The sequence below is a fragment of the Bombus flavifrons genome, chromosome 7 (assembly GCF_040668555.2).
Source record: "Bombus flavifrons isolate JBK064 chromosome 7, iyBomFlav1_principal, whole genome shotgun sequence".
NCBI lineage: Eukaryota > Metazoa > Arthropoda > Insecta > Hymenoptera > Apidae > Bombus > Bombus flavifrons.
The window spans coordinates 8459203-8471506 of record NC_138448.1 but is presented as its reverse complement, the minus strand read 5'-3'; the positions used below and the strand labels follow the sequence as shown (position 1 = coordinate 8471506).

The following is a 12304-nucleotide window of genomic DNA, read 5'->3' as shown; positions in this document are numbered from 1 at the left end:
TCTATTCAGCTTTCAGCTAAATAATTTCAGTACACGAGATACTAAGGATTATAACCTACAAATTTCGCGCAAAGAAATTCGGTATACATAATTCGTGACAACGTTGGCAGACTTTTAAAACCGGTCGAATGAGAGAACGGAACACGAGAATGGCGCAGAGGATCGGTGAAACGAGTCGCCAGAGAAAAGCGACGTTCCCACTGCAACAGGACACCGACGAACACACCGTGTACCCCGTGTGTCGCATTTTACGCGGATGCGTGTGCGACGCGCGTCGCGTCGCGAGTACAACACGGCTCCGGCTGCTATGTATCGAATAAAACGCGACACACCCTGGGAACGGAATAAGAATAAACGCCTATAATGAAAAATCATGGAAATGAATGGAAATCGTTTTCATTCATCTGCCGCGTGCGCGCGTGCATGCGATCGGTAAGACACGCACGTAATGGTGTATACGTGCAGATCGCCACAATTCGTGGGGAAAGTGCATTAACGTTTCGGAGAAGTCTCGCTGTCATGGGAATTCGGCTGATGAGAGTAATTGGAAAATTAAACATGTGGATGGCCTGCTATACGAGCGCTAGGTTTACTTTGCAAATTGCAAGGCAAGTTTTGTAACTAGATATCGAAAGTTTGAGCAGAGAATTATTTGAAATTAGAACAACTTTACGGTTCCGTAATTACGGTTTCGAATGTTTTCAAGATTTTAATGGTTAGACTTTGAGAGTTTGAGGATTGAAACATCGGAAGCTTCAATTTGGGAATCGAGATTCTGAGATAGGACAATTTTGTAATTCCAAAATTTGAATCCTGAAGTTCTGAAAATTCGAAGATCTGAAACTTTGAGACCTTGGAATTTCAGATTCTGATAATACGACAGTCTGATCTTTGAGAATCGGAAAATTCGAAATTTCGAACGTTTAGAGACTCGAAAATTCGACATTTCTAAGTGGCAAACATCAACGTCGGTTCCTTGAAATCTGATATTCGGAAGCTGCTATCAATTACGCGGCAAGCTCTGCGCCCCATCCAATTCTCATCTAAGATATCCCACGAGCGCATCTTCAAAACAAACGAGCAGAAGCCTCGGTTTCTTAGCTAGTGTTATGAACCCGCGGGGTTTTGCCATAAATTATACTCCCCTCGGCACACACGACAATTTCTACGTCCATTAAAACGATGTCTCCGCTCGACAATTCCTTCTACGACTCCGTCGATTGCCACAAAACGCGACATAGATCCTATCGGCGTGTACCGCTCTCGGAATATCTCTTCATTATCAACGTCCTGTGCTCTCCACGATCTTGACGAATAAAGTACGAGAACGTTGGGGTTGAGTTCGAAGATCAACGCGGAATTCCTTGTGTGCCTTGAAGCAACGACCACGAGATAAGACGATCTTTCGCCGTCTAGACAAGAAAGAACGAGAATGGTCGCGCGAAACGCCCACGCGAGTCACCACAAGAATGGTGACTTATTATCTCGAATGACCGTCGGCCGGTTCGAGTGGCCCTTCCCTAGAAAATTGACAGCAATTAGACGAAAGGGAAACAGAGAGATTGAGGAAGAGACAGACAGACAGAGAGAGAGAGAGAGAGAGAGAGAGAGAGAGAGAGCGAAGGAAAGCGGGGGAAAAATTGGCGAATCGAAAAACGAGCAAGGCACAGAAGGGTCGACGTCCGATAGCGCGGTGAAATAGTCGGGTCTGACTCGTTAACGGACTTAACGACCAGGCTCGGTGTCTTTCGCGCCAGAGTAAATAAGTCGCCTGCGTTCAATCCATCGAGACACGGATGAATGTCGGTAACGAGAAGATATACACCGGTGTGCAATGACGCTTGATTTACGCGTCGATGTCTGCGAGACCGTATCTCTATCTGTCAAGCGCGAGATTACTGTGGGAGTATTAAATGTAGCTTGAGATTAGCGGATTCAGATTGGTAGATAAAGATTAGTCAGACTAGAAAATTCGTATTAAGCTAGAGAAAAAGTGGAACAAAACTAATTATTGGTTTAGTATTTAAAAGAAATATTAATTATGGCTGTAGGAAGTTTTGAAAGAAAACGATATGATAGAACGATATAATGGTGTATTTGGATTACGACATTTTTGCAACAAATTCGTGTCACGAAATTTTTCGATCTATGATTGATTAAAACACGAATAATCTTTGGATTTTAAGAATTTTTGAAGCATTCACTTATGAATCTCTTTTAGAGCGAATGCTGGACTTCCTTAGACTTTGCTTCCAATTCTGATCTATTCCAGTTTCATCAAAAAGCTGTAATATCTCACTGAAAGCTTTACATCAAAATAATTGTATGTTTTTATTTCTATGAAAGAAATTTTGAAGAGCGATAGTATGAGCAAAGTATCCTTTATCAAATTTAGTACAATAATCCACGAAACTATTGGAACAGAATCACATATGAAACCATAAGTAACAATCTTTGGTATAAAGTCACCTATCAATTTCTTTTGAAACAAAATTTTACTTTCAATTCTTGATTGCTCCGATATTTATAAACTATAAATTCCCCCTAAATTTTACTTTCAGTCCTGACTTGCATCGATTTTTAGGAATTATGGAACTCTACTAAAAACTGGTCAAACAAAATTACGATAAAAGAATTTTTGAAACATTCTGTTTCGAGAGCAGTCGCAATCATACGAGCTGTTTACGCGATAGACACTCCTCTCTGTAGGATCAGACACGCATAAAACCAGCAGATACGTGCACAAGCTGCACACAGCGCGAGACTTATTCACGAATGTTCGATATGATATTCAGTGAAATCCGGTCACATGAATGTACGGCATGGGGTCTTGTTTAAAAACGAGTTCTACCCACACGACAAAGTGAACCGTGTCACAGTCACCTCGCCTCTAGTACCTCTTTATACAATGTACGAATAATTGTATTACAATACAATCATAGAACACGAAAAAGAAAGAGAGAAAAGACTGAACAACTTTCAAATACATATAGCGATATATGATTTAAATAGCTCATACATAGAATCTGCGTATCATCTAGCGATTATCAAGACATTTGTCTAACTATTGTATAGAATAATAATGAATTTTCTGAAGTATATTATCTCTCATATAAAACAAGTTACATGCGTTCTAAATGATTAATACTGCACATAGTGTTCTCTATCTTGAAATATGATTATTTCATATCATACCATTTTAATTATAATCACCTACATTATAGTATATTTAAATATAAGTTAAAGAGTAGCTATTCTAGTATTAATATTCTCAATGGTATTGATTATTTGATACTCAGAGTGATACAAGCTTTTCTACATAAAATTTTTCATACTGTGTTCTATAAACAAAAATAAAATTAGAATGTCATGCAACAAAAATCCATAAATAAATAAACTACTTATAAAATAAAAATCAGAGGTACGAAACGTGACGTTTACACTATATCTACATTTCTATTTCAAAGTATTCCCACCATTACTGATACAAGTCTGATATGAATGCAATATAAATGTATCCAGTATATTATTGTATTTGCTTTCCTATCGACCGCATTGTTTCACACATTCATGGAAACGTAAGAACTCTACACTGTATGCGCTATAGTCCTCCATTACTTCCTCTATTTATTTTTCTTTCTTCTCTACACCACCTTCAAGATAGTTTAAAAAAGAAACCGTCCTCTACGACTCTTGGAGCGAGAAATTTGAAATTCTGAACTTGAAACTCGCGTGACTCTGCGAGCTTATATAAGGGAGGCGGGAGGGAGGTGTACGTTTGCCCTGTAACTCGTTGCTCTCATTACACTGGCATTAACCTTTGTACTGTTTCGTGCCTAGAAACGGTGCGTCTAACGTTCTTGTTCCTCGCGAACGTCTCGCAGAAATAGAAACTAGATTGCAGGCTTCGAAATTCCTGTTCTCCTTGAGTCGCTGCCCGATTAACATCGAAATTTGTCCCGCCAGGAAATCTCGTTTGTCACAATCTTTCATGGTAATCGAAAAAAGCTTCCATGAGAACGATCTTGATTGAGAAATTACGAGTAATAAAATTGTTGAATAATTAAAAGATTTGAGAATATTTATTTTTATATGCATTAATGAATGCGGATTAACGTATTAAAAACGTATTAAATAGAAGAAGCTATTTCTTTCGTAACATCCCTTACAAATAAGGGTGGCGGCCATATTGGATCCATTTTATTAAATGAACATTTAATAAAATGTGAATCTTTTGTTTCCTAAAATTGTCTGTATAAATGATAGCACTATCTAGAACCCTAACTATATTTCCACATTGCTCATACGCGTCATTTTAATGAAAATAATTCCCAACACGTATAAATGGATTAAACTTCGACCAATGCAATTAAACCGCCATAACAGCGTGTTAGCATGACACGAGAAGGTAAACGGTAGCCGTTTGTTCTATTCGAAACGTACAAAACATATGTCGATCGAAATCACGGAAGCAGGTATCCGTACCCCGAAACACAAAACATCGGGCAGATGTGCCGAATAATAGTTTTGTCGAACCGTTGGTCCACCACAAAGATGCACGACTGTGAAAATGAACGTAGATGAAATTCAACAAAGATGCATTCGATCGGTAAAACAGAGTGAGAGAAAGAGAAAGAGAGAGCGCGCATGCAAGAAAAGCAACAGGCGGGGACACGCAACGCGCCAGCCGTTCAATTCGCGCTCCAACTCGAACACATCAATCCATTATAATCTAAACGACTTTATCGTATTTTGCGGAACTGCAATTTCGATCGTTATATAGAAGGTCGTCGAACTTGTCGCTCGATCGAGCAGCAACCGAGGAGAAAGGCATTCTCGAGGTTATACGCTGTCAAAACGTATAAAGTAAAGGAGAGTACTACACGTTGGAGTTCGATCGATGAAAAAACACAAAAAGGAAATTCACAAAATGGAAAAGTAGATAGTTTGTGGCACGAACCTGGTTTTGAAACGCTGCGTGTCGTCTTGGCCAGCCCACATTTTGTTTTTCTGTATCACGGATGAAACAAGCTCGGTTTACAGATTCCAAGTGGTATATCACACGACCACGCGGTTTCGATGTCACGACGCGACAATTCGTGCCGGTTATGCACGTTCGAACGTGTCTACGACGTGGGTCAATCAGGCTGGGTCACGGCGCACACGGCTTGGGTTCCTCTTCCGTTTCTTTCCTTGTCGCGTGCACGCACTACCAAGCACGAGGGAGAAAGATCGACAGACAGAAAAGCGGAGGGAAACTAACGCAGGCTACACGAGGAGGCGCCACCTCCAAAAAGTCGAGAAGCAGGAAAGGAAGCGTGCCGTGTTCTGCACAATCGTGAAATCCACTGACGGTAGAGAGATCGACAACACGGCGTCGCAGCCGCGAACTTGCGTAGGGAGAAATGATCCTCGTGCACGTGTGCACGAGGCCTTAAGCCGGTTTATTCGACGCCTTGCAAGACTGCGACGAACAGCCTCGAGGGGCATGTCCTTAAGCACAGTCACGGACGCAACGATCTACAAAGACAACTCCCTTCGACTATCTCCTTCGGTCTAGCCAGCGACAACGGTTATATTTATCCTTTGAATCGCGCTCCTTACGGATTTTCTTCATCGCAAGAATACCTTGCGTCGCTTGACTGTAAATGGAAACACTGAATTCGATGCCACTTATATTTTATTGGACATTCAAGGTGATTGGTTAATATTCATACGTTTTCAAAATGATTGACAATTCGATCGTTTCTAATCTAGGACCATTTTAGATACCAGGATTATTCTTTTACAACTGCATTATAAAAGAATATGGATGAACAAAAATTGTGATGCTCTACTCATAACTAAAATACGCCTAAAATTAAGACAATGGAATATAGAATAACGAAATAAAATTAACGAAAAGAAAAAATAAAAATCTCATGTAATCGTGCAATTCTGAGTATCCTTTTTTCCTATCGTGTCCCATACTGTCTGCATATTAGCGAGGGGACATAAAAATGGACGTTGCGAAGATACGAGAAAGACAGAAACAAACAGAAAAAGACAGAACAGAAGGTGGATACAATATCGTATCCGTGCAATTATGAAGCTCCGAGCCTAAATGTACACGCCTCTATGCAGCACGCTAAGAACTACACAACGCGACGCCCGGTGAGTCAGCCTGAAACAGCGTGACTCGTATTTCAAAAGTGTGCGTATTATTCGCATGCGTTCCGAGAAAATATTTGCGACAAAAGAAAGACACTATTCACGAACGTTTCTCATACAGTAATTGTATTTGGAAAATAATAAATTCTAAAAAAGGAAAACATCCATTCATATGGGGTTGTATATATGAGAAAGAAATATTAAGCTTCTGCTTACGAAAGCGTCGTTTTCCGTTATTATCATTACAGGCATCCGACAATTTTAATCTGTCTATGTCTTATATCGTAGAAATTATTATGGGTTCATATTAAAGCCAGTCCATGTATCGTAACAGACATAAAATATCCGCTTGTTAGAGATTTTTCTAAATAATTTGTCTCTCGCAAGGTTTTGAAGAAGTGCACAGTGAAGAAGTGCACAGTGAAGAAGTGCCCTACCAAAATGGCATCGTTGCTTTCACCATTCCGTGGCCACATCCTTTAAACAATCAATTTTTTGACAATGCGACATTGGATCGCTTGCCACTATTAAACTAACTCTAGACCAGGGATTTTCGCGAAATCAATGTGCCGTAAAAATTTTTAAAACAAGCAATACCTAAATATAATGCAAGTAATTAATCAGAGGCACAGATTTCTTTTAGCTTAAAGATTGAAAATCACTACTCCAAGCAATCATCGATATCTCATAACTTCGAATCATCGGCTATGGACTTTCCAAACATTCACTCAAGCATCATGCAGAGGTAAATTTATTAAACTATCGACGTAATTATAAATTATGGTAAGCCTAAATAACGACGGGTCATTCTGTCGAAAATGCGTTGCCGCTAACACGCTTTCGTTCGAAAAACATTCAACCGTACATTTTATACTCTATATGCACTTTTTTAGCTCTACCGATAAGCAAGCACCCCTTTATTCGACACATGCTTTGCAATATTTAGCCGTTATCCGCGGTAAACCGCTGATTTTTTTCATGAAAATGCCGGACTTGAAACATGATACTTGTTAGGGAAAACTTATTCACCGAGATCTTTCAAAATAAAAGAAGATTATATAAGATATACTGCTTTCTTAATTATATCAATTCATAAATATACCAAGTGGAATCAAAATAATAATATTCATTGTACGAATATTTATTTAGTAAAAAAGTATCATAATCCTATATCAAAATTTAGCATTGTCATATTTAATTTCGAAATACACCGACGATTACACATTCAAATTCACATATCAATTTCAATATGCAGTGCCAATTATATTTATCGTTATTATTGATCAAATCAATGCATCTGAAAATTTCCTTGCGATATTTTCAACAAATGAATACTCGTATAAATAATCTTTTATTTAAAAAGATAATTTTATAAAGTATTGGATTTTAGCTTTTTGAAATTCGCATCATGAATGATGCAGCGAGCGCAATCTATTGCCACATCTTAGTACCCACTACTCTATTTTATTTAAGCTATTACCGACTCCGTAATTATCAGATGCAACAGTTAAAACACATACATATGTATATCGCATTGTATCTATAAATAATTGGACATATCCTCGCAACAGTAATCAATTGAAGATTATGATATCATTATTTTAAGATAGTTACATACATTCATATAATAAAAAGATTAAACACTTTGATATTTTTCAAGTAATATTTTACATAACATTAAAAAGAAATGAGGATCACCAACTATATTTTTAATAGTAATGCAATAAAAAGAAAGCAAATGTTCAAATTAAAGTAATATTAAACGCAACGAATGTGGCTTCAGATAACACATACATATTTCATATGTAATTTTATCACATTAGTTTCGCTGATAATAGCAAGTAACTTACTAAACTCTCTTGAAATATGATTAACAATTGAACAACAAAAAGATATGTTTTTAATTTTCGTAAATTTCGATTTCATCAAAACATCACCAGTACGAAAAAAGGTTCATGGATTGTCCGGTTATGACCGGTTCAAACTGACGCACCGTGCATAACAAAAAAGTCAGTAACCAACAAGACGCCACATTCAATTATTTTTATAATTTCATCGAATAAATAAATATCTTTGTTTCTTCTAAATGTAATATTTAAAAGTACATAGATAATAAAAAAATCTATAAAATAATAAAATTTAAACTGTTAAAAATGATAGAACATTTTGTCAATGTCTTTGGTAGTAATTACTAATGTAAAAGATGAATTTTTACTATGTAACCGTTGCTTTTCTCTGTTGCAGTTTAAAATAAATAGACGATACATCACTGGCAGAAGGACAATACGATTCTCATCCGATATTTCTGCAGATAATAAACCATAAATATAAGCATGTCACTTACTTGCTGGACTTCTTCTTCTCGTCGCTAAACCCTTGGAAAGTTCCCGTCGATGTCATCCTCGTGATTTTGAAATATCTTTCAAACGAGTAAACGAAAATGTTCCCCGAATATCAACCGTGTCAGACAGTTTTTGCGGTACACGAGAACCCAAACACGACTCTTTCTTCTACCGAACGAAATCAAATAGGATTGTGATACGGGATTGGTAGGTCTTACTACAAATTTTGACGTCAGAATAGCTAGTCAAATGAACGTCTACATTACAAATTCTTTACCATGAGAAAATAATCTATAATTAAATACCTCCTTAACGTATACAAAAATACAATACTTTAAGAAATATTTTTTTATGATGAATACAATTAAGAATTATCGATATAATATAAAATAATACAAATAGTAACTTTAACGATGACTGAACTCGATTTATCACCAAACTTTATAACCACTACTTACGTTTAGAAATATACATAAAAAAGAATATTTCTAAATATCATATAACAATTAAAACATTTAATTGTTTTGATTGAAAAACGCCTTGTAATCTTGGAATTTTTGAGATTCTAGTCTTGTCAATTTTTTATAGTAAATTGTTACTTGAAATGTTATATATGCGTTTTACAGTACATATATTATACATAATGTTGTGTATCGAGGAATATATTTATAGGAATTTTTTGGAGTAAAATAGCTGGCATTTATGTATGATGGTTTGTGTCGTATTTTGAAATATAAACTTGTGGAACTCACTTAGAAACCGGCAGCCATGTTTGATCCTTGTCATAAATACAGATGGAGTATCAAAAAAAGAGTCTTGTAACAGTTGCTTATGTTCTGTACAATTTGATCGATCTTGATTGGTGTAATTATAAATTAAGTGATAATAGATATCTGTATAAATGGTGCGACAAGTTCGAAAATCTAATACAGTGACAGTTAAGAGTTTGTCATTAAATAGATTGTTTTTATGTCTTTTAACTACCGAGGGAAATTTGTAAGAGAGCAAAGATGTTAAATCAAGCTGTTGTCGAAGCATTATATTCTGCAACGTATATCGAGAATTATTTAGACTGTGTGGAAAACTTGCCAAATGATTTACAGAGACATGTATCCCGGCTACGTGAGCTGGATGCCACTTGTCAAAGTAATTAGAAATAACAATTTTTAATAAATTTCTGTAGCGTACACGCGGATACATTTTCACTACAAAGATTTCATTTTTATAACTTGAAACATTCGTAAACATTTAGATAAAGTATAATATATGAATGTACTTCAGATAATATGATAGAAATAATAAAAAACTGAATGACAAAATATTTACATTTCTGTATAAAGTAAACATTGAATTTGAATATGAATCTATTATTTTGTATTTTACCATATTACATTATTCAAAATAGTGTAAAGTAATTTAATTTTCTGATTTAACCTAGCATATTTGCGAGAGGTAGACCAACAACAAGAAGCATTAAAGAATGATACAGATTTAGCAGTTAAAAGAAGAGCACTTTTAAGGGTTCAACAAGCATTAATTGCAGCACAAGAAATAGGAGATGAGAAATTGCAAATAGTTCAACAAGTTCAAGATCTCATTGAAAATAAATCTAGACAGCTGGACTTAGATTACCGTAATCTTGGTATGATTCTCCTTCCATTGATTTTGTTTATTTTCTGAAAGAATATATTTACCAAGCATAATTTTTTATATTCCGTGTATTTTAAATTGTATACAGATTTTGGAAAGGAACAAGAAAGTAACGAGTCAGTTCGCGAAACAAATGCTAATATAAATTCTAACTCTTCTGCTAATGCAAACAACACGGAAAGACAACCAAAAAGAGCCAGGAGAACAAGGACAGACACAATGGTTGAATCTTCCAATACTATGGACATGATTGTGATGACGGAAACCCGTTCTAATTCTTTGTCAAATGCAAGTAATGGTAATCAAAAGAAGACAACTACTACTAATACAGGCAAAAAGAAGAAAAGGAAATCTAGACAAGGTAATCAGCAAAATCAGCATCGTGAAGATACTCCACCACCACTAGAAGATGATCTTGCAATTGACCCAGATGAACCAACGTATTGTCTGTGTGATCAAATATCATATGGAGAAATGATATTATGTGACAATGATTTATGCCCTATAGAATGGTTCCATTTTTCGTGTGTTTCATTAAGTACCAAGCCCAAAGGCAAGTGGTTCTGTCCAAAATGTAGAGGGGACAGGCCAAATGTTATGAAACCCAAGGCACAATTTTTAAAAGAATTAGAAAGGTATAATAAAGAAAAAGAAGAGAAATCGTAGCAGGAGAAGGTTAGTGAACAATATAAATACATTGGAAGACTTAATTCAAATTAAAGACAGCTTTTAAGATATACCTTGTAATATTAAGTGCTTTTTAAAATCTTATTAAACAGAGCGACTTGTGGCAACCAGTGAAATGGGTCTATCAATAGTTTACTTACTTACAGCAGCAGATAAATTATATTTGTACAATATTTGCTATTGTAAATACTGTAACAGCAGTAAATAATTAGAGTAAAATAGAAATTTTGAGTGCTGTAAAGTATGTTTTAAAATTGCTTCATACTTGTTCAAAGTGGAAAGCTTAGTGGGCTTCTACACACATTAAGCAATATATGTATAGTATATAAATACCATACAGATCAATGGTAAATATCTAAAATATATATTTCACGTTCAAATTACAATAGCAGTATTAAAAGACAGAAAGTAACTTTTGTAATATAAATTAATTGTGTCATAAATAAAATAACTTAAGATCAATATCTTTTTTAATCGATTCATATTATGATACATAAAATTTTATTGTTAACTACCATTAATTCACTATGTATTAAGTTACACTTATAAAATTTTGTTGTATTATTTGCAAAATGTATATTTATACATATAAGTAACATAAATTCTTATGGTTACTATGATTTATAAAATTTACATGTATAAATGAAGATTACAGAATCTCTAGACAAGAATTATATGTACAATATCGTTTTATATGTCATTTTCTTTACTGACGATAATTTACTTTGTACATATGAATTCTCCCTGATGTATATATGATGTTTTTAAAGCATGAATTCTCTTTGATACATAATATGTAATATATTTAATAAGCTATAATTTTTCATAGCTGAGTAGAAGCTCGAATATATAGCAAAGCAAGGTGTTTTGCAGAAACAATTTACATGCTTTGTATAACTATAGAAAAAATTTTTTTATTGGACGTGTTTATAAAAAACAATTTTAATGTTTTTATTAAATTTAATAATTTTTAATTATGTTTGATCTTTCTTACCTCTCCCCTTCTGCTATTGGTGGTAGGAGACTAATACATATTGTTATGAATAATGTTTCAACTTTATTAGGAAATTACAAGTAATTATTAATAGTTATCGTTTAGATTAATTACCGGTTTTAACTCTATACTATATTATTTATACATTTGTAATAATAATTAAAACAAAAGTTATTTTCCATCTTTCTTACGATATATTAGTAATTTAATTTATTTGTTCTGAAATTATTTTACGATGATCTTATATTTACGTATAACTGTTAGTTACAATGTAAATTAATCTTACAAAACTGGTAATTATATATATATAATATATATATATATATATATATATATATATATATTATATATATATATATGTATATATGTATATTAATATATATATATAAACTTATACATTTTTATTTCTATAATTTTGTTGTGTGGGCTCCTAGACCCTAATTATGATGAGCAAAATGGGATACACATTTTATTTATGTTT

At 34.6% G+C, this 12304-nt stretch overlaps 2 protein-coding genes across 3 annotated transcripts in view; one reads left to right on the top strand and one right to left on the bottom strand.

The window, feature by feature from the left end:
- The window catches only part of Jupiter (microtubule-associated protein Jupiter), an 87962-nt gene extending 78700 nt beyond the window's left edge, over positions 1-9262 (bottom strand). The window contains exons 1-2 of one of the 2 annotated variants that reach the window (XM_069117317.1): positions 9245-9262; positions 8495-8660 (exon numbers count right to left, since the gene is read on the bottom strand). In XM_069117317.1, the coding sequence (XP_068973418.1) occupies positions 8495-8550 (56 nt within the window). In that variant the 5' untranslated portion in view covers positions 8551-8660; positions 9245-9262. Of the gene's footprint in view, positions 1-4960; positions 5327-8494; positions 8661-9244 lie in introns of those variants that run through there. The other variant, XM_069117318.1, reaches the window with a different exon arrangement.
- Positions 9247-11803, top strand: LOC138181915 (inhibitor of growth protein 1). The gene is made up of 3 exons (XM_069117313.1): positions 9247-9638; positions 9931-10134; positions 10231-11803. The coding sequence occupies exons 1-3, from the start codon at positions 9503-9505 to the stop codon at positions 10806-10808; spliced, it is 918 nt and encodes a 305-aa protein (XP_068973414.1). The 5' UTR covers positions 9247-9502; the 3' UTR covers positions 10809-11803.
- Positions 11804-12304: the final 501 nt, after the last annotated feature.